Source organism: Muscardinus avellanarius (assembly GCF_963383645.1).
Source record: "Muscardinus avellanarius genome assembly, chromosome: 2".
In the NCBI taxonomy this organism is placed as follows: Eukaryota; Metazoa; Chordata; class Mammalia; order Rodentia; family Gliridae; genus Muscardinus; species Muscardinus avellanarius.
In genome coordinates, this window is record NC_137787.1 from 6,963,523 (window position 1) to 6,984,966 (window position 21,444).

Below are 21,444 nucleotides of genomic sequence, written 5' to 3' on the forward strand. Positions count from 1 at the left end.
GTTCCACCCCCAGTACCACCAGAAAAGGGAAAAAAAAAAAGAGTTAAATAGTATTTGATAGATCAAGAAAAAAAACTAAATACAGACTTGAAGTAAACTACACAACTGCATACAAGGTACATTTATAAAAATTAACCACCTGTTGGGCCATTCAGCTGGTCACAATAAAGTTAAAGAACTAGTAGCATACTAGTGCTATCATAGCACAGTGAAATTAAGCTAGGAATAACAAAATTACTTATTTACTTTTGTGGTACTAGGGGATCTAACCTAGAAGCATTCTACTTCTGATCTATACCCCTGGCCCTATATTATTCTTTACTTTGAAACAAGGTCTAGGTTGTGAAGGGCCTCACTATGTAGCTGAGACTGGCTGCAAATCTGCAATCCTCTTGTCTCAGTCTCCCAAGTACCGAGACTACAAACTTATGCCACCATGCTTGGTGGAATTAAAAAATTGTAATCAGCCGGGCGTGGTGACGCACGCTTGTAATCCCCGCGCTTGGGAGGCAGAAACAGGAGGATCGCGCAGGTTCGAAGCCAGCCGCGCGCGCTGGCTTAGGAGACCCTGTTTCCAAATAAAAATGTAAAAATAGGTCTGGGAGTGTAGCCCAGAGGTAGAAGGGCTTCCAGGAACCCCAGTACCACCAAAAAAAAAAAAAAATTATAATCAAAAAATTCCACACACTGGAAGTTTATAAAAACATGCTTTTTAAAGAACTCATTTAGATGCTTACTTAGCACAGTCTTATGACTGTGGAGATTGTACACAAGCCAGGTGTGGTGGGCACACTTGTAATCCCAGCATTTGAGAGGCTGAGACAGGAGGACTGTGGTTCGTGATCCAGCCTCACTCACTTAGGCCCTGTGCAACTTAGTGAGAACCCGCTGCCAAATAATTAAAAATAGGGCCGGGCGTGGTAGCGCACACTTGTAATACCCGCACGTGGGAGGCAGAGACGGGAGGATCACGCTGGTTCGAACAGCCTCGCTGGCTTAAGAGACCCTGTTTCCAAATAAAAATATAAAAATAGGTCTGGGAGTGCAGCCCAGAGGTAGAAGGATTTCCAGGAACCCCAGTACCACCAAAAAATAAAAAAAAGAAAGAAAGAAAACAGAAAAAAAAGAATTAAAAATAGGGCTGGGAGTATTCAGAGATAGAATGCCCCTGGGTTCCATCCCCAGAACTGTTAAAAAAAATAATAAATTCTACATAACCTATTTTTCTTATAAACTGCTCCTCTTTTTATGATTCATCATCCTGGGTATGCAATTCCATTTCTTTCTTTTTCTTTCTTTCTTTCTTTCTTTCTTTCTTTCTTTCTTTCTTTCTTTCTTTTTTTTTTTTTTTGGTGTGTGTGTATGTGTGTTACTGGGGATGGAACCCAGGGCCATTCTACCTTTGAGCTATACCCCCAACCCTACTTTTTATTCTTTATTTTGAAACAGACTCTCACTGAGTTGCAGGGAGCCTCACTAAACAGCTGAGACTGTTCGGGAACCATGATCCTCTGGCCTCAGCCTCCCGAATGCTGGGATCACAGGCGTGTGCCACCGCGCCCGACTTCGCAGTTCCATTTCTGCATTAATACAGTTTGATTCAGGATGTCTCAACTTTATGGTGGTACAAAAGCATACCCATACAACCAGTTTATGTTTTGCTTTCAGTACAGTTTTCAACTTCATGAGAGATTTGGCACTTTATTTATAAATTGACTTTACCCGGATGTGGTGACGCACACTTGTAATCCCAGCATTCAGGAGGCTAAGACCGGAGGATTGCGGTTCGCAGACAGCCTCAACTACTTAGTGAGGCCCTCTGCAACTTAGTGAGACCCTGTTTCAAAATAAAGAATAAAAAGTAGGGAAGGGGGTGTGGCTCGGAGGTCAAATGCCCCTGGGTTCCATCCTCAAACCCGTAAAAAATAAATAAAATAAATAAAAATGGACTTTAAGCCAGGTATGATGGCCCACACTTGTAATCCCAGTACTTGTGAGGCTGAGAAAGGATTGCAAGTTTGCAGTCAGCTACTTAGTGAAGCCCTCTACAACTTAGCGAGACACTTTCAAAATAAAGAATAAAAACAGGGCTGGGGTTGGAACTCAAAGGCACAAATGCCTCTGGGTTCAATCCCCAGTATCTCCGCACACACATATGGACTTTATATTAGATAATTTGGCCAATTACAGGCTAACATGAATGTTCTGAGCACATTTAAGAGAGGCCAGGCCAAGCTGTGGTGTTCAGTTGGTTAGGTATGAGGTGTGTTTTCAACAGGAACGTGACCCCGCCATAGGTCAAGGTACGTGTGCACTGTTTGCTTTGGACTTTTTGTTTTTTCACTTTAATCTGTCTTGTCAGTTTTTCATTGGGAGTAGAGGAGAGAAAACAGAGCTCTTGAGAACAATGTTAGGTTTTTGTGTGTTTTGTTGTGTTTTGCCTTTGGTGATGCTGAGGACTGAACCCAGGGGCCTTCTACCTCCAAGTTATGCCCTAGTCCTTTTTATTTTTAACTCTGACATGGTGTCTTGCTAGGTTGCTCAAAGTCTCACTAAGTCGCTAAGACTAGTCGGAGCCTGTGACCAGTCTCAGCCTCTAATTCTGGGATTACAGGTGTGTGCCGACACATCCAGCTACGGTTTTTGTTTTGTTTTACACACTCTAAGAATAATTTGCTCTTAACAGGAAGACATGTCATTTCTATTCTTTTATTTTTGTGTTGTTGGCGACATTCTTGCTAGTCCCTTATTTTCTTACACAATTTAGAATATATTTTATCTTGTATAATTATCTGGATAGATATTCTTAATTCTATTAGAAGCTACCTTTAAGCATTTTTTTTTGACACTCAGAAAGCATTCATCATTCTACCTCTGAACTATACCTTTAGCCTTTAGCCTTTTTTTTTTTTTAAGTTTTAAAACAGGGTCTCACTAAGTTACCAAAGCCGGCCTCAAACTTGCCATTCTTCATTTCAGCCTCCCAAGCACTGGGATTATAGGCATCTGCCACAACAGATGAAGTTTGTTTTTATTTTTTGTTTTGTTTTTTGCGGTACCAGGGATGGAACCCAGGGGCCTTCTACCTCCGAGCCACTCCCCCAGCCCTAGCTTTTAGTCTCTTTATTTTCGAAGCAGGGTCTCACTGAGTTGTGAAGGGCCTCTCTAAGTACCTGAGGCTGTCCGTGAACAAGATCCTCCAGTCTCTGCCTCCCAAATGCTGGGATTACAAGCGTGCGCCACCATGCCCGGCTCCTTTAAGCTTTTAAAATACATCTGACTCTACATTTCTCTAATTATCAAAGCCAAGAGCATTATTTTTTACTTTCTTCTACCTGAAGGAGGAATCTGAGCTAGCACCATGAAGCCTGCCCGCTCTGTGTGCACAGAAATTCCAGCTACACAGGAGGCTGAGGCAGCAGGTCTGAGGCTGCCTGGGAAGCTTAGCAAGGCCTGTCTCAAAAATTAGAAGGGGCCAGGGATGTGACTAGTGGTAGTGTGCCTCGGTTGCTCTTTAGCACTGCAGAAAAAGAAAAAGAAAAAGGAGCTGTTGGCGTGCTCTCACCCCGCCCAGGTCCTGCTCAGCCCCGCAACGTCCTCTTCGACTGTGATCATCAGAGCTGGGATTGTAAGGCTAAGCACCTGCTGAAGCTGTTGGATATAGTCACCCTGGCAATTTCAAGCATTTTTTTTCACATTTACAGCCAACTAACTGACCAATTCTGCTGAGCTGCTTTTGTCCTGTTATAGCAAAACCTGACATGACCTGCCGCCCCCTCTGCAGCCTCGCCGGCTGCTGCCAAGGTCCCCGCAGACTGAGCGGCAGTGCCCATGCTCCTGCAGAGCAGCTGGCCTGTGCGCCCAGCCCTGGTCAAGCCCGTCCCTGAGAGGCGGGAAGGCAAGGGGCAGCCTAGGGCATGTGCTCGTCCACCACCGCCCTCTCCTGTCTGTCCACCGAGACCAGCTGCTTCCATCCTGGGCACAATGTCCTGGGGCCCATCCATACCAGCCATGAGATCTGAGCGAGCTGGGAGTACAGAATACGTACAGAAGTGTGCGTGGGGCACGGGGCACACCAACTCTGCACATCAAGAACAGACCAAGAGTCTGCCATTATCCAATGACACGTCCACACCGGGGCAGACAACGTGGCTGGCTCTGCCTCCTTCCTACCTGCCAGCCAGGCCTGCCATCCTGTTTGAGAAGACAGCGTGTGCCCAGCCATTAAGCTACTAGCGACTCCACCCCTGGCTCCTTCCCCGCGCCAAGTCTCTCTCTGCACTCCACTGTGTTTTCAAAAGTCTCAGGAAGCCTACCAGGACTTGAGATGGAACAGTCTTGACTCCGCGCTGCAGGGCGCGGACGCCAGCACTGAAGGCAAGAGCCACCCATCCGGGGCATCTCACCGAGCCTGGGACCCGCGTACCTCTTCATCGCCGGGCTCTGTGGGTTGGCAGAGCCAAGGGGTGTCCGCCAGCTTCCTGAGCTGCCGATCCATCTCAGCGAGGGCAGCCCCGAGCCGTTCCTTCTGAGGAGGGTCCAACTGCTGCTCCAGAGGGAGGGAGAGAGAGAGCCGTTGACTGCGGGGAGACCAGGCCCAGGAGAGGCTGCGTGGGGGTGCGGGACCCAGGGCTAAGCTCCTCGGAGCGCTGATATAAAAAGACTTCCAGAAATGAAGCCACAGGTACGGGTAGACCCAGAGCCTTCCTTCGTAAGTAGCACCAGGCGAGAAGGAGGAATCTGCTCTGTAAATAGTGAAACCCGAAAGCAGGGCAGGCGCCAGCGCCTACAGCTCCCCTGCACGCCCTCCATCGCAGAGCGACAGGACCACTCTTCACAGAGCGGACATGACCACTCTTCCCTCTCGTGCCAAGCGGAGGAGGAGGCGGAGGCAGCAGGGTGTTTGAAGTGAGACTGAGCACCTCCTCCCCCCCAGCACCTCCCAGGTCCTTGTTTTATACAAGGTAAGCCATTCAGTTTCCGAGGCTCCGCCCTCCCTTCCGGCCCCAGCTGACTAAGTGGGGCGGCAGCAGCTCAGGCACAGGGGCTCCGCACCGCTCGTGTGAGGCAGGAGCACACTGCCCGCCCGCACAGTACATCCTATCGGTGGGCTGCTGGAAACAACCTAGCTAAGATGCTGTCAGGGGAGGGCACCAGCCCACACTCACGCCAGAAGATGGGAGGCCCCTTCCCCAGGGCTGGAACCCGTCACACACAGCCTGTCCACTCACCAGGGCCATCTTCCCAGCCAGCAGCAGCTCCGTCTCACTGCGCAGAGCTCGGATGTTATTCACCATCTCCAGGACAAAGCTGCAGCTCAGCCCCTAGGAGGAATCACACGTGCAACTGTGTTAAGGCCAAGGGCTACGGAACCCAGGAGGAGCAGGCTGAGAAGACTAGGTACCTCCGCCATTCTGGGCTTGCCATACACGCGCTCCATGGCTTTGGAGCTGGCGTTGACAGCGTGAGCGAGTTCCTGTTCCATGTCTCGGTGCAACTGCGCTATCTCCCGGATGCTAGAGAGAGAAAGCACAGCACGCTCAGGCCACAAGCCCAGCCTGGCACCAGGCCAATGGACAAGGTGGGCTAGTGTGGCGGGCAGCTGTGGCTCAGCAGTGATGTCCACTCACAGGCATGGCCGCTGGCACCGGGAGACTTCACTGGCAGTCGCCTGATCAAGAGTGGAGTGTTTACAGGAAAGGGACATCAAGACCCTCGCTCCCCGGGACGGTGCACAAACCAGGCTCAGACCCCGCCAGCCACAGCAGCCAGAAGCCAGCAGCCTGAGCACGGGCCCCTGCACACGGGCCCTTGCGCGTGCACAGAGGCCAGAGGCGCAGATCACGCGAGCCAGGGCCTGGCTGGAGCCTGCACCTGGACTCTCCTCTGAAGAGGACAATCCTGGCATGATGGACTCTCGGCCAGACCCCAGGAGAGCTCTCAGGGAGGACGGGGCAGGTGATGGTGCAGCCGGGGAGGCTGCGTGGCGAGGGCAGAGCAGTGCAGGAGGCGAGGCCGAGGGGGCGGCCATCCTGACAGAGGGAGGCAGCGCGGGCGGCCCTCCTCGGCCACCTCGGTGGCTCGGCAAGGAATGCGCCAACTACAGACGTCACCAGCCAAGTACCAACCCGGGCAGGGACAAGAAGCCAGGACAGCGGAGGTACCAACCCCTCAGAAAGAGGGCAGCATGGGCCGGGGACGCTACCGGGGCCAGAAAGCAAGCAGCCCACCGGGCGGCAGCCTGGTGCAGGGCCTGGCCCAGGGCACGGAGAATGCCTGAGCGAGGCGGAAGCACAGGGACGGGTGCAGAGCTGCCTCTGGCCTGCGGGGCCGCATCCGAGGCCCGAGCAGAGGAGGAGAGCCCGAGGAGCACCCCAGCCCATGGCCCCAGAGGGGGTGCCGCTGCCGGGTGACCCACGCAGCTGACAGAACGTGGAGACCAGTGCAGAGGGCAGAGGTGAGCAGGCTGAGCGCCACCTGCTGGAGCCCACGCCACGGGGGCGGCACGCCTCGGAGGAGGGAGAGGAGATGGTATTGAACATGTGCCAAGGGCCACAGTGACTCCTGGAGCCACTTGTTAAAGGAAGGTACGAGGAGGCACCGCGTGTGTAGGCACCTTTTCCTTTTAATAAATGGAAGAGCAGGGTGCAAATCTGCTTGGCAGTCAGGGACTGTTCCTAGAAACCCAGGACTGGCTTTAAAGTGGCTGTGAACATCCCTGTGGGTTGTAGGTTTTTGTCTACGCAAACTCCGAGGAATCTCGGAGAGATGATCAGGGGACAAAAAGCCCAGCCCGGGGCAGCTCGGCCCTCGCGGTGCGGCAGCCCAGCAAGGAAGCCCAGAAGTGCAGGGAGCAGAGCCCGCGGCGCCCACCTGTGAATGAGGCCACCCGCCGCCTGCCCAAACTGCTCCATCTGGACGGCTTCCTCCTCAGACAGCATCTCAGGGTGCAGTGAGAAGGACGGCGGGCGTGGCAGGTCACACTTCTGCTTGTCCTCCCAGGACTTCAGGGTGCTCTCGAAAGCCTAGGACAGCAGAGCCCAGACTCACGTCTCTTACCGTCAACAGGGAAACAAGGTGCAGGAAGGGGAGTGTGGTCGGCAAAGGAAAGGCAAGACTCCTTTACCCTTGGGGGCAGCAGCCTTCCCAGAGATCTTTGTGTCTTAAAGAGAAATCTGAGAACAAAGGCAGTCCTAGGCCCCCTTTCAGGAGTGCACAGGTGCGCCCCGCACCCCGCCCAGGCTCCCACAGGCAGCCACAGTACCCGGTCTCTGGTCAGTGTCTGCGCCCGGTTCTTGTGAACAATCCGAATGTAGCCTGGGGGCTGGATCCAGGCCTCCCCGTCCACCTGCACAGGTACGCCCTCGGCCCCCAGGATGGAGATCTTCACCATGCGACACTGCAAACAGCACCACTGTCAGTCGAGCCCCACCGCGCCCTTCTGCTCCACACCCCTGCCCTCCGGCTGCCCACCGCCAACACTGTCAGGACCCAAGGGCTGCCCTGGCCAATGCCTGTCCCCCAAGACTACTGAGCATCTGAGGGCGGCCAATGCAGGAGACCCCAGTGTAGAGAAGGGGTTTCAGAAGCCAGATAAGAAGTGTCAGGGCTGCCAGATGCAAACACCCCAGAATAAAGACGTCCTGTTCCTCTTCCAACAAAAACATTCCACAACTCTAAAAACATGGACTTTTAAGTCGACTGCCACTGGAAGCAGGCATAGCACAGGCCAGTCCTGCACGGGGTTCAGCCCACTCATTTTTGTTTTCTGCATGCTGGAGATAAAACCCAGGGCCTCTCACAGGCGAGGCAAGTGCCTCGCCACTGAGCTACGGCCCCAGATCCGGCCGGTGGGCTCAATACACACCCCAGCACCACCTGTATGACAACTGTGCCCCAGCCCACTGGCGGGCGGATGCAACCACTCTCCACCCCAGAGACTCGGGCTCCATGACTAGCCTGCTCCTGCAGACACAGGGCAGAGTCCAGCCTGGATCTCTTCAAGGAACACAGAGCTCAGGTGGGCTCAAGTTTTGACAGAGATACCTGGGTTTCTGCCTGAGAGTTTAAATGTCAAATATAGCCGGCGGGGAGGGCTCCCACCCAGAAAGCACAGTCGTCCAGAGCCTACAACCAGGTCCCGGGAAAGGACCCTCCTTCCTGGACTCCCTACACTAGGAGCAGGTCCAGGGAGGTCCCAGCCCCTCCCTGCCTCTCCCAAGAGCTGTGAGGCCCAGAAGGCGCTCAACTGGATGCTCGGGGCCCCGGCCAGTACCTGGGCGATTCGGTGATGCTGCAGCTTAATCACACGAGACACAGCCATCTGCATGCTGCCAAACACAGCGACCACCTCCAAGATCTTATCATCGAATGACGGGGCTGTGAAAGTCTGAAAGGCCCGCGTGGCTGAGCTCTGCCTGTCCCCAACACGCCCCACACCTGTGCTCCGCGCTAGCAGGCCTTCCCCATGGATTCCGCTCTTCCTTCGCTTTCTCATCTGCTGCCCTAGGGGCTTCTACAGCGACTGCGCAGGCGTGCGTGCACAGAGGGCTTGTGATAGCCCACACTGCTTCTGCACTGCTCTTTGCTCATTCTTATCTACAAACAACCCATTCCCACAGTTCTCAGACAAGTTCCCAAGCCCTGGGCACGGGGCCTCACGACCTCACTTCTCCTCATCCAGCCGCTGCCGCTGCAGACAAGCCTTGCCCAGGGCTCCTGGCACAGCCTCCCGCCCACCGGCACCGGCCTGGCCAACCTCAGCCTCCCTCGCTGGCCACGTGTGCTGGCCTGCCCTCCACCGTGGCCCTGGCTGCCCAGCCACCCGCACCCAATACGTACGTCATCTTCCTTGGTGCCCCCCCAGAAGTTGGTCCCTCCAGCATAGCTGGGAATGTTGAGGACGGCAATTCCCTGAAGACTGGGGAGGGGGATCGGTCGGCCATCACACTGAGCACCATAATGTAGGCAGAAAGAAGACAGAGCTGCTTAGCGCGCGCCTGCCCCTCTTCCCAGCGACTGCCCTGGCCGCGGAGCAGACGGCGCAGGCGGCAGCAGAGGGGGTGCAGGCCTCTCCACTCACCTCCAGCAAGACCTTCTGCTCCAGGTTTTTGTAGGTTCTGTGCAGCAGCTCCTTGGTGCCAAGGACTCCGTACCACATCATGTTCTTGGTCCGACTCCTAGAAACAGAAGAGAAGCTTAGGTGGGACAGGCCTCCTGCAGGTAAGCAGAGCCGCTGCCGCCACACCTGGGAGCAGCTGGGCCGGCGACGGCAACGCCTGCCCGAAGGTGGCACGGCCTCGATACTGCACAGGCACACAAAGAGGCACATGTGCCAACAGGAAGTTTTGCTGAAAAGTAACATTTTGTCAAGAAAGTAAACACACTCTGAAAGGCAAAGAAATGAACCTCACAAAAATTATATACATCAATTCTTTCTGGCTAGAAAGTTATGCTGCGTGGTGGCGCACGCTTATAATCCCAGCGTTGGGGAGGCTGAGACAGGAGGATCGTGGTTCACGGCCAGCCTCAGATACTTAGTGAGGCCTCTGCAACTTAGTGCAACCCTATTTCAAACTAAATAATAAAAAATAAGGCTGGGGGTGTAGCTCGGAGGTAAAATGCCCCTGGATTCCATCCCCAGTACTACAAAAAAATAATAAATAAATAAGATTATGCTTACCATAGAAGCAGAAAAGCACAAAGGAGAAAATAATCTCCAGCTCCCAGTACCTCTGTGCCCTCCAGGCATGCTGAGGCAGGAGGGGATGGCTTGGGGAGCATGGCCGCCCATGAAATGAACAGAACATAGTGGTGACTTCTGCGCACTTCACATCCCGCCTCTACCACAGCATCGCACAGGCCAGTCCACGCCAGGGCCGGCCTGCTGGTGGGACCCTCAACCCAGCTGACCCCCCAACCCTGGGCCAGCACTTCTGCTCCTGACAGGCCACCCAGGCCTGCTCCCGCCCTCTGCCTCAGCACCCTGCATGCTCTTTACTCTGCTGAATCTACAACGAAATCACAGGGTCTCTGGAGAGGACCAGAGGCTCGGCCACGGCTGCCCCCAGCTGCACCCACCTGCACTTCTCCGGGTGCTCATCACGCTTGTTGTTGAAGTCCAGGGATATCTTTGCATCCAGGCCAATGCCAAAATAGTTGTTCATGACACACTTCTCCGTGTAATACTCTCTGCAAGGGCGAGTTTCAATCAATTGCAACAGTCCTGCACAGCAGTTTTGTTTCATAGACTCCTGACCTCTTGACATTTCTTAGATCAAAACTGACACCTCCCCCTTCAGTGCTGGGTTTTAACTCAGGGTTCAAAGCTGCTTTTTCCTTATCCTTTTGTAAGAGCTTTACTGAGATCAAATTCACATTGTAGTCACCAGTTTAAAGTGCACGATGACTCAGTGGTTTTTAGTACATTCAGAGTTCTGTAACCATTTTTTTTTGGAGGGGTAGTCCTGGGGATAGAACCCTTCTACCTCCCAGATATATAAAAAAGGTCTGGGAGTGGGCTACACCTATTTTATATTTTATTTGGAAACAGGGTCTCTTAAGCCAGCGAGGTTGGCTTCGAACCTGCGCGATCCTCCTGTCTCTGCCTCCCAAGCGCGGGATTACAAGTGTGCACCACGCCTGGCGAGAGTTCTGTGACCATTTCTAAAGCCAGTTTGGGAACATGCCATCATATGAAGCATCAGCTCACAGCTGCAGTGCTCCAGCCCTGAACGCCACTCATCTGCTTCCTGTCTCTAGAGATGTGCCTCTCCCGGACACCTCACAGGAGTGAAGCATGGCTTCAGAGTTCACCCATGCTGTGGCACCTGTCCATTCTACAGATGATACTCCACGTTAGGGGTATGCCAGTTCACTCTGTGGCTGATGAGTATTGTGCTGTTTCGCTTTTTGGATATTTTTTATGAGCAGCTGCACACAAGCTTCGACACGGACATATGTGTCTATCTCCTTGGCTATACACCCAGGTGCAGAAGGGCGCGCCATGTGCCACGCAGCCCACCCTTCGGAGGCCAGCCTGTTCCAGAGCACCTGCACCAGAGGCTCACAACTAGGACCTGCATCTGCATAAACCCACATCTGGACTCCAGTTCTCAAAGTGCTTCTCAAAAGCCCTACCAACACAGTCTCCACACTAAAAAGAAATCTATCGTGACCCTGTGGTCACACATGGTCCCTTCCTAGCAGCCTCTTGCCCTTCTTGCTGACCCCAGACTAGCTAGTGCCTTGCCTGGCCAGGCCTGGGTCTCGCCCTTCCCCACACCATTACCATGACTGAGCCTCCCACAGCCACAGGGTCTCCCAAGCCCCCCCCCCACCCGCAGACAGGTGGCTGGAGGGAGGCCCTGATTCTCCACCGAGGACGCAGCAAGAAGAGCCTGTCTTGAAAGCTCCCAGAGAAACTCAGCGGGGAGGAGGGCCTGGGAGCACTGCCTGGCTCAGAGTTCTGACACATTAGCTGAAAGAGCTGTTGCAGCCTGATCCAAAGCGGAACGGCACGTCTGAACTCAAGCGCTTCACAGCCCGCCAGGAGCACGGTTCTGGAACGAACCCATTCTCTAAGCTGAAGACCATGTGACTGACAGTATTTATAGGTCCTGGGAAAAGAGAACTAATCTAGAATAAAGGCGCACAGGAACTAGGGAAGGAAGGGGTGGACAAGCACAGGGCCAGGCAGGATGACGGGCTCCCAGGCCCAGCCTACAACGAGCCTGTGGCGCAGCTACCATGGGGAGACAGAGCACACGCCTCCCCAGGTGAAGGAAAAGCAGGCTCAGCCACCTCCATGACTGCAGCTGAGGAGAGGCAAGCAAAGAGGACCGACAGGAAGACCGCCAACCACGGCCCTGCTCAGGAGGAGAGCACGCGAGTCAGGCGGACAGGCCAGGGGCGGGGAGTGGCCACACCAGGCCAGCACTTGAAATCTAAGTGCTGCTTTTAGGCCGGGCGTGGTGGGGCACGCTTGTAATCCCAGCACTTGGGAGGCTGAGACAGGAGGATCACACAGGTTGGAAGCCAGCCTCAGCTACTTAGTGAGGCTCTCAGCACCTTAGTGAGACCCTGTTTCCAAATAAAGTATAAAATAGGTCTGGGAGTGTAGCCCGGAGGTAGAAAAGCCCCTGGGTTCCACCCCCCAGTAGAAACCCCCCTAAAAAAACCTGCTGCTTTTACAAACCCACGGGGCCTCTGAGAACCATGCCAGAGACTATGGGTGGGCAACTTAAAGCCTACTCCCACCAGCACCCAGCCACCCAGAACCTGCCATCAGCCAGCTAGAAGATGTGGTTCTTTGGTTTACAAAAATATCTTTTGTTTCTTCAATGGTCTCTAGCAGACAAGAAGGCGTCATTAAACTGCTAGGCAGATGCCCACAATGTCTAAGAAACTGGGCAGAGGAAGAGGGCCGTGTCCTGCAGGGCAGATGGAGCACTGGGCAGCGACGCAGCCTCTCCCACAAGATCCCAATGTGGGGAGCACTCCCTGGGGACCACCACAGAGGACTGCTCAGCAGGGACCCAGGACTGCCACTGACGAGGGCGGCTGAGGTGTGGAAGGGTGAGAGGCAGAGGGAGAGGAGATGTGGGGAGGAGGAAGTAATGAGGTGGGCTGGGGAGGCCACCAGGGCACAGCCTCTGCAGGGACAACAGAGAGCGGGAGATGGCAGGCCTGCCGAAAGCCTGGGACACTGGCGTGCCTGCCCCCGGGCCTCAGACAGACCTGCGGAAGGCAGGCTGTGAGGACGTGCCGGGTCGTACCTTAAGCCACACCTTCAAACATCCAGGTTTTCCTCATCAGCTAACACCAGCTGGAAAGGGACCAGCTGGTCAACTATTTCCTACACTCCGGCACTCTCAGCAAAATGGCCCTGGGTTGCCCTCATACTCACAGGTTCTCTGGTTCAGCACTGAAGGGATCGGCATTGATTAATAAGCGACTGATGACTGAGCCCCCCGGCAAGGAACCCGACATCCCGGCCCGAACGCCTGCAAGTGAGAGGAGGAGGGCGGGGCTGGGAGCTGCGGGCAAGGCGCCTCAGCCGACACTGGCCGGACTCACCCCGCAGGACCCGCCAGGACTGAACGTGCCCAACCAGCGAACAGCGTGCCCAAACTCTGACAACCAGTAGTCAAAAGTCGCCACCGCCACCCCACGTTCATACACTAACACCGAACGTGAGCAGCTGTGGAAACTAACACTTAAGACACCTGAGCAGTGTCTTCCTGGGCTGGGCAGCTCTGCGGGAGAAGCTGCGGGGAGGCATTTATGTTCTGTCTTCTTCAAAAGGGATGGTTTCACAAGGTCTTATAAACTGTGCACATTTGTGCGCATTTCCGGGGATTGAACCTAGGGACATTCTACCTCTGAGATACACCCCTAGTCCTAGTTTTTGTTTTTAAACAGTGTCTCACTAAGTTGTTGAGGGTCTTGAACCTGCAATCTACCCATCTCAGCCTCCTGAGTACTGTGGGATTACAGGTGTATGCCACCACACCCTGCAAGTCATATAACTGTAAAGTCTTATCCTCCCCAGGACCCCCAAGCTCTCCAGGTCGGCCGCGGGCCCACCCAGGTGGCGGAGACACGGCACTCACTTGGGTACAGGATCCTGGTGTTCAGTGCCGGCAGGCCGTCCCGGCTTCCCGAGTGTGGAGGAAGAGAGGCCGAGCTGCCTGGGGGGAGCCCGCCTTTGCTCACCAGCTTCTCACACGGGGATCTGGACACTATGGAACAGGACAGACACCCTCAGAGCGCTCAGCTAAAATCCTGGCCATGAGCCAGGGAGTTGATGGACGCGTTGGAAGGGGAGGAGAGCTGCAAACCACCAAAGTCAGCGCAGCACAAAGTGTGGGGTGAAGAAAAGCCCCCAAGTAAGGGGAGGGGAGAGGCTCTCGAGCCACGCTGAGGGCCCAGAGTCCCCTGGAGGGCGACGACTGCAGTGGCGGCACAGGGAAAGACCAGCCCGGCAGCCTGGCTGCAAAAGGTGCAGTCCACGCACAGGCCAAGTACTGGGCAAGAACCACCTCAAGGTCGCCAAGCGCGGGGCCCTCCCATAGGAGCCTGTGCGGCTCCGTCCAGGGGAAGGGCTCTCCCTGGAAGGCAGGCACTCTCCCTGCCCTGCAGGTCACGCCAGCCGCCTATGGCGCTGACACAGGCCGGGGTCATGACTCTGCTATAGCCGAGAAAGCGCGCCAAAGCTCCCCACGGCACGCATGCCAGGTGTCGGGAACCTCAGCCCGCCATGGCACGGCTCACCTTTGCGGTGGCTCCTCCCCTTGAGGACGCTGCAGCTCTCGCTGTGGGCCAGCGGCGGGCACACCCTGTGCTCTGTCTTGGAGTCCTTCTTCTCCTCAGCCTCCGAGAGGCCCAGCACAAAGCCCTCCTGCTCCTGCGTCTGGGCGTTCTGCTCATCGACCGCTGGGCAGGGAGACAGCACGGGAGCAGGCGGTCATGGTCATGACCAAGGGTGTGCGGGTGGCAAGGCCCCTCCTCCTCCAAAGCCACCTCACCCATGGCAGTGCAATGGCACGCAACGACGTTCATGCTAAGAGCCAGGGAGAGGGCCTCAGGCTGGAGGCCGCCGCGAGGGAGGGAGGTGACTGACAGGGCCCAGGCAGTCAGCCATGGACCGCTGCAGCTGGCTGAGCATGGGAGGCGGAGGGAAAAGCGCAGCAACTGAGAACAGGCAAGGACCAGCAGGCCTGCTGCGGCCGTGGGGAAGGGGCCTGAGGCGGAGGCCCCGCGGGGACACAGGCCGGCTAGTGGCGGCCTAAAGGAGCCACAGGGTTCCCAGAAGCGTGGTACCTTTTTCTGTGTGTTCTATGATCTGGCGAATCGCCTTCTTCAGGCTGTTGGCTCTCAGCATGAGCTGCTCCCGAGGCCGGAAGAGCTGCGGCCGGGCAGGGCACGCCGAGCCCACCAGGCGGTCCCCGGCGGAGCTGCAGACGGTGCCCGGCCCATCCTCATCTTCAGCCTCCTCCGCGATGGTGGGGGGTGGGTTGGGCAGAGAGGACGAGGCCTGCGACTCGTCGTCCAAAGTCTTGAGCAGGGAGTCCAGCTTCTCTTTCAGCACAGAGCACTAGAAAGGACAAAGCGGCATGGAGAGTGCGCTCCTGCGTGCCAGGACACCCTCCCCCGGCCAGCAACAGACCTTCTTGGCCATGGCCGCCGACTCCTCCAAGCTCTCGGGAGTCTTCTCATAGGCCTTGCCCACGCGGGCCACGAAGTCCTTCACAGTCTCGCAAAGCACTCTGGGGGACAGAAAGGTGGCCAGGCTGGGACGGTGCTGCCCCATTGAGGCCCTGCCTCCCCGAGGACACGCACTCACTTGGCTGAGGAGATCACCACCGAGTGCTGGTCCGAGGTAAGGATTTTAGAGAGATGGGCTGCGACCGAGTCTTCATAGAAGAGAATCTGCTGCACCTACAACCGCCGCCACGCAGGGCCGTCAGCCCCTGAGACTGGGAGCGCGGAATGTGACCCAAGCCCGACCCTCTCGGCCGCCTCCCTGGCTGCGGGCCTGGAAAGGTGACTCGCTCTGCCCATCCTGCCCAGCCAAAGCTGATGCCTCGTACACTCGCCCCGCGGGCCGGCGCTGCAGGAAGCATCTGAGAGGCTTCTGAGGACAGGCTGGAGACCCAGGTCTGAACAAAAGGAACCCACAAAACCCTGGGACTGGCCTACGCGGCCTGTGTCTGTGACCCATCTGTCCTCTGCGCCCCGAGCCGACGCTGTGCCGCAGTCTGGTGAGTCCCACAGAGATGGGATGTAAATCACCTGCCGCGTCGCCCACTTCCACCACTGACACGGCAGCTCCAGCTCGTGGCGGCTCCCCCCGCCCTGCCCGGGCCGGCCAGCCTCGCAGCTGGCCAGGAGTGAGCACATCAGCTTCGCACGCCTAGTCTTCCCTCTTCACAACAGGTAGAGCAGGCGGGCGCCAGCAGCCTTGCTGCTCACCACTGTCCTGACCCCTGATGAGAGCCCGTCTCTTTCTACAGCCCTGACACTCGGGGCTGGCAGAGCACTGGAGCAGAGCCGCTTCACGCCGGAGCGGCCGGCTCGCCCAGTGGGTCGAGTACAGCCATGTGCCCAGCACGGCACCTGAGCAGGACATCGACTAAGGAAGACAGTCCATGCCTTACGGAACTTGGAACTGCTACATCACAACCCGACAGCCCCCCCAAGCAAAAGGACGTCAACACTGACCAGGCAGGCGCACGGGAAGGGCAGCCACACACCCAGAGGGAAAGGCTGGGTGGCAGCAGGAGCCTGGGGGCTGCGGGAAACGAGGTGGCCGGGTGGAGGGCAGCGCAGCAGGGGAGGGAACAAGCAGGCCGAGTTGGGTGCCGAGGAGATACCAGGATACACAGGAGAGCAGAATCACAGGGGAAGGTCACTAGGGCCCCCTCCCCAAAGTCCTGGTGCTAACCCCCTCGACCCCGCCCCTCCCCGCCTCCAACCCAGCCTCGGATCCACCCCACAACCCTGCAGAGGTGACCAGCCCACCGCTGGGGGTCACGGTGAGGGAGGCGGAGCAAACCTCTGGCGAGTGGGTTAAGGAGCACAGAGTGCACACCACAGGGAAGAAAACACGCTCAGGAGCACTACCTCAGAGTCCTCGCTGAGGTCTTCCGTGACAGTGGAGGAGGAGGCCTGCCGAGGGAGCTTGGTCTCGTATGCCATGACACTCCACCTACGCGGGTACACAGTCGTCTCAACCCTGGGCATCCCCAGGGACAGGCGGCCACTCGCAGCAGACCCGGTGCCCCTCCCCTTCGCGGCCTGGCACCTTGAGCTCAGCCTCGTTTCTGAATTCATGTTTCACCCTGTGTCTCGGTTTTGTTTTGTTTTTTGTTTTGTTCTGTTTTGGTTTTTGGTACTAGGGACTGAACTCAGGAACATTCTACCTCAGAGCTCCACCCCCAGCCCTATTTATTTTTATTTTGAAACAGGGTCTCACTAAGTTGCAGAAGGCCTCACTAAGTAGCTGAGGCTTGCCATGAGCCTCGATCCTCCTGTCTTGGCTTCCCAAGTGCTGGGATCACAAGCGTGGGCCACCAGAGCTAAGCCCTGTGTCTTGACTCTGCATCTGTATTGCTCCTTGGCCCTGAGAACAAAGCTCTCCTCTCCACTACCAACAGGACTGTGAACAGAGCAAATGTTTTCCGTAAAGGCTGCCTTTGGGATGAGGAGCTGCTTCTGGGAAAATGGGCCTACCCCTTCAGAGAGCTGGACGGCTCAGCCAGCAGCCAGCTGCCCCGTGAGGATGAGTGCCTCACAGGTAAGGAGGCACACAGCCCTTTACCAAGAAGGCCCCAAGCAGGAGGGACTTCCAAGCTGCCCCTGCAGTCACATGCTAGGGACCGGACTGACTGGCTAAGGGCGTCTTCATCAACACCCGAGCGCAGGCATGCAGCCCACCCAGCACCCGGCCAGCAGAACCAGGAGCGGCCCACTCAAGGATGCCAAAGTACCGTTATGCACTGGAGGATAACCGCCCAAAACTTGTCCTTTGGGAAGAGAACACAGGGAAATGGAATTGCTCAGATATGCAGGAGTACTTTCCTGAGGTCACTGGAGCCTTGGCCAGACAGCCAAAGACCCCACAGCCACCTTCTCTGCAGCCCGGACAGGCTTACTTGGGGCTTTGCAGGAGGCCTGGCCACTCTACGGCAGACTTCTTAACCTGCGTTGTTTATTTCTACCCTTTTCATAATCTGATCAAAACCTGAAAACTAGCAGGGAATAAATGTACACTCGGGTCAAACATAAGCCAATGTCAGAAGCGCACGGTCCCCGCTGGCCCCGAAGAGCCCTTGGCACGCCGCCCTGTTCTCAGAGGAGCTCCCCACCGACCCACTCACCTGTCCAGCATCTTAGTGCTGGCCCGCTCCAGCTTCGCCAAGATCTGTGGGAGCTGAGTATCGTCATCACAGGCAGAGCCCCAGCCAAGCACGCGGGCCAAGTCGTTCCCCGTCCCCAGGGGCAGCACTCCCAGCTGACACTGACAGAAGAGCAGGAAGACCAGCTCAGACACTCGGGGCGAGGGCCCTGCCTGGCCGGCACCCTTCCCAAGATCCACAGGTGCTCACACGCCGCCTGAGGGCTGTGCTCTGCAGCATGTGGCCCATGGCTCCCCGCAAGCCACGAGAGGGGCAGATGGCCTTTGCAATTTGACAGCAGATGCCAGATCCAACGCCAGCTGCACTGCGACCACACGCTAAAGGGTCAGCCTGTAACTCCCACCTGTCTCTAGCCACTTTCACATCTTACTAATGCCAGTCTCGCCTTCCAAAACATCACTGTATCACTCCACACACTAAAAACATCTCCAGTGGCTTCTAAGTCCTATCAAAAGTCCTATCAAAAAAATGTGCCCAAGCTGGGCGTGGTGGCACACACTTGTAATCCCCGTGCTTGGGAGGCTGAGACAGGAGGATCGCACAGGTTCAAAGCCAGCCTCAGCTACTTAGTGAGGCTCTCAGCAACTTAGTGAGACTCTATTTCCAAATAAAGTATAAAAAAATAGGTCTGGGAGTATAGCCTGGAGGTAGAAAAGCCCCTGGGTTCCACCCCCAGTACCACACACACACAAAAAAGTACCCAGATGGAATGGCCGCCCCAGGCCCAGGCCGCATCTGTGTGCCTGCTGTTCCCCCAGGGCCCCACCAAGCCCCTCTATTCCAGATCAGTGCATAGGGGCCCTGAGCACTGTGTGCCTCAGAGTCTCCAGCCAACTCTGGCAACACGGTGACCAGAGTCCATGGGGCCTTGTGCAGCTGGAGGGTCACAGGTGCTAAGACCACGCCCTGCCCCGGGGCTCTGCTGTGGCACACAAGGATACCGATGGAAGGGGCCAGCACTGGGGCTGTACAAAGTGGGGGCTGCAGAGATGCAGGCAGAAGGGCTGAGGCACAGGTAGGCGCCAGGAGGCGAGGTGACACCTCCAAGAAGCAACATGCAGGCCCAGAAGAGGAGGGCTCCCAGAGAGGGGCAGAGGCTTGGAGGACCACACGGGGCTCTGGAGAGCTCTGCATTGGGATGCTCGGCCATCACACGACTGAGGAGGGACACAGGCGCAGCTACCCGGGGAGGGTCAGCGGGCAGCCCATCGCAGACAGAGGCAGGGGCTCAGTGCAGAAGCTCCCGGAGGCAGCGGCCGGCTGGGAAGAGTGGAGTGGTGGGACTGTGCCCAGCACCTGGCTAGAAATGGGGAAGGGGTGGGGGGACCAAGGAGTCAGAACGACTCAGGCTCCTGGAGGGGCAGTGAGCTGAGAGCCTGGCTCCAAGACACCCACAAGTCCCATGGCGCCCCAGGGCAAACACAGCAGCGAAGCCCCTCTAGGAAAAGCAGAAGAATGAGCAGAGGCCCCCTGGCAACAGGCATGCAAAGAGCGCCAGGAGGAACGACACCAGAGTGGGGCCCAGGGAAGCAGGGGAGGGCAGGGACGGGGAGAAATCAGAGGAAAGTGTTGAGTGAGTGAAAATAAACCACAGGTTTCATTATCTTCCTAACTAGCAGTTGAAGTTTTCAACAATCCACAAAATCAGCAAAAGTAGTGGACTACTCCCGTCCCACCAGCAGGGGGCGCTGCGTCTCCTTCCGGAACAACTGGCCTGGCTTGGCTGGGGCAAGGAAGACCCTCCTGACTCCATTCACAAGTTACTGATAACACTGGTAAGTCACCCATCTACAAGTACCACTGGGCCAGTGGGCGGGTGGAGAATGCAAAGTCACTGGAAAACACATTCAAATCACATAGAAGATTTAAATTTTTTGAAAAAGGACCAAAATAAACATAGTATAAGAAAATACCAGTATTTTCACAATCTTGGCATATAGGCAGGTATTTCAATGTGATAGAAGTGACAAAAATCGCATAGACCAAAACAATAAAAACATCATCCTAATGACAAATGATAAGCCAGAAAAAGTTATCTGGAATGACAGACAAGGAGTTAACACATCATAGACATCAATTTTATTTATTTATATTATTATTATTATTATTATTATTATTATTATTATTATTATTATTATTATTAGTGGTACTGGGGTTCCTGGAAGCCCTTCTACCTCCGGGCTACACTCCCAGACCTATTTTATACTTTTTATTTGGAAACAGGGTCTCTTAAGCCAGCGAGGCTGGCTCCAAACCAGCGCGATCCTCCTGTCTCCGCCTCCCAAGCACGGGGATTACAAGCGTGCGCCACCGCACCCGGCTAGACATCAATTTTAAAATAATAAAATGAATACCTCAGCCGGAGTGGTGGGCACGCTTGTAATCCCAGCATTTGGGAGGCGGAGACAGGAGATGCTGTTCAAGGACAGCCTCAGCTACTTGAGGCTCTTTGCAACTCAGTGAGACCCTGTTTCAAAATAAAGAATAAAATATAGGGCTGGGAGAATCGCTTGGTGGTAGACTGCCCCTGGCTTCCATCCCCAGTACCGCAAAAAAAAAAAAAAAAAAAAAAAAAAGAATACCTCAAGAGAAAATGAGGCAAAAACATGAACAGGTGATTCAGTTAAAACTTCACAGTGAAGGCAAAGTGTGACTGCACTGGTAATTATATCAGTGGCTCACTTAGTTGGGCAAAACTTTAATAAGAATCCACAGGGACGCCTACAGGAAAGGACTGTGAACAGCACAGCCGTGGGAGGGCAGTTAGGCAGTACACCAGTATTTAAACTCAGTGTCCTTCAAAAGAGAAAGCACTGGGAAGGGCACCTGGTTTCTCTCCCCAGAGGTGCATGGAAGCAACCTCAGCTCCACAGAGGCAGGAGAGCCAACCCCGGCTCCCGGCCCCGCCCCGCGGGAACTACCACAGAGCTACTGCTAAGGGGGCACGAGGGGCCCGACACACCACTGATTCTAAAAGCGGAGTTCTGTGAGTCCGTCTAAATCATGCTATAGGCATTTAGATAGAAATCTAAACGATACAGAGATGTCAGAATGGCCGGAGGACAGAAGTGGCTGGGAGTGAAAATCCAATGTTTTCTTAATATCCAAGCAGGAAAATCTACTTTTCCAAGTCCCATGGATCATGACTCTGATAAGGAGTCAAAGGATATTTCCTGCCCTTCTCCCAAGCCAGAGGCATCTAGTTATAAACCATGTCGCCACACAGAGGACAGGAGCGGGAGAAGCAGCCGCATCACTGGAGCTCCCGCCAAATCAATCCTGCTCTCCACGCAGCGCCCTCCTCCCCTCTGGCCGCACCTGAACCACCTCCAGAACCTTCTGTGATGAAGGCAGCTGAGGCGGCTGAGCCCTCTGCCAGGGCGGGGCTCCTTCACGTCCAGGTACCTGTTTGTGAAGGTTGAGGCTGTCGATTTCAGAGAGGACCCAGCCAACACTGCCATCCCCGCCACAAACCAGAATCCGGAACGTGTCAAACTTCTGAAATAGCCGTAAGCTGCAGAGA

At 55.5% G+C, this 21,444-nt stretch overlaps 1 protein-coding gene across 2 annotated transcripts in view; it reads right to left on the reverse strand.

The window, feature by feature from the left end:
• Window positions 1-21,444, reverse strand: part of DGKD (diacylglycerol kinase delta) — a gene marked incomplete at its 3' end in the record, with an annotated part of 98,237 nt that overhangs the window by 3,001 nt on the left and 73,792 nt on the right. For both annotated transcript variants that reach the window (XM_080690220.1, XM_080690219.1), the window contains exons 10-27: window positions 21,327-21,435; window positions 17,883-18,022; window positions 16,627-16,711; window positions 15,347-15,441; window positions 15,170-15,269; window positions 14,824-15,097; window positions 14,275-14,436; window positions 13,614-13,742; window positions 12,908-13,004; window positions 10,081-10,191; window positions 9,083-9,179; window positions 8,842-8,949; window positions 8,276-8,389; window positions 7,265-7,399; window positions 6,874-7,025; window positions 5,405-5,516; window positions 5,232-5,324; window positions 4,427-4,546 (exon numbers count right to left, since the gene is read on the reverse strand). In XM_080690220.1, coding sequence (XP_080546346.1) covers window positions 4,427-4,546; window positions 5,232-5,324; window positions 5,405-5,516; window positions 6,874-7,025; window positions 7,265-7,399; window positions 8,276-8,389; window positions 8,842-8,949; window positions 9,083-9,179; window positions 10,081-10,191; window positions 12,908-13,004; window positions 13,614-13,742; window positions 14,275-14,436; window positions 14,824-15,097; window positions 15,170-15,269; window positions 15,347-15,441; window positions 16,627-16,711; window positions 17,883-18,022; window positions 21,327-21,435 — 2,233 coding nt within the window. The remainder of the gene's footprint in view (window positions 1-4,426; window positions 4,547-5,231; window positions 5,325-5,404; window positions 5,517-6,873; window positions 7,026-7,264; window positions 7,400-8,275; window positions 8,390-8,841; window positions 8,950-9,082; window positions 9,180-10,080; window positions 10,192-12,907; window positions 13,005-13,613; window positions 13,743-14,274; window positions 14,437-14,823; window positions 15,098-15,169; window positions 15,270-15,346; window positions 15,442-16,626; window positions 16,712-17,882; window positions 18,023-21,326; window positions 21,436-21,444) is intronic.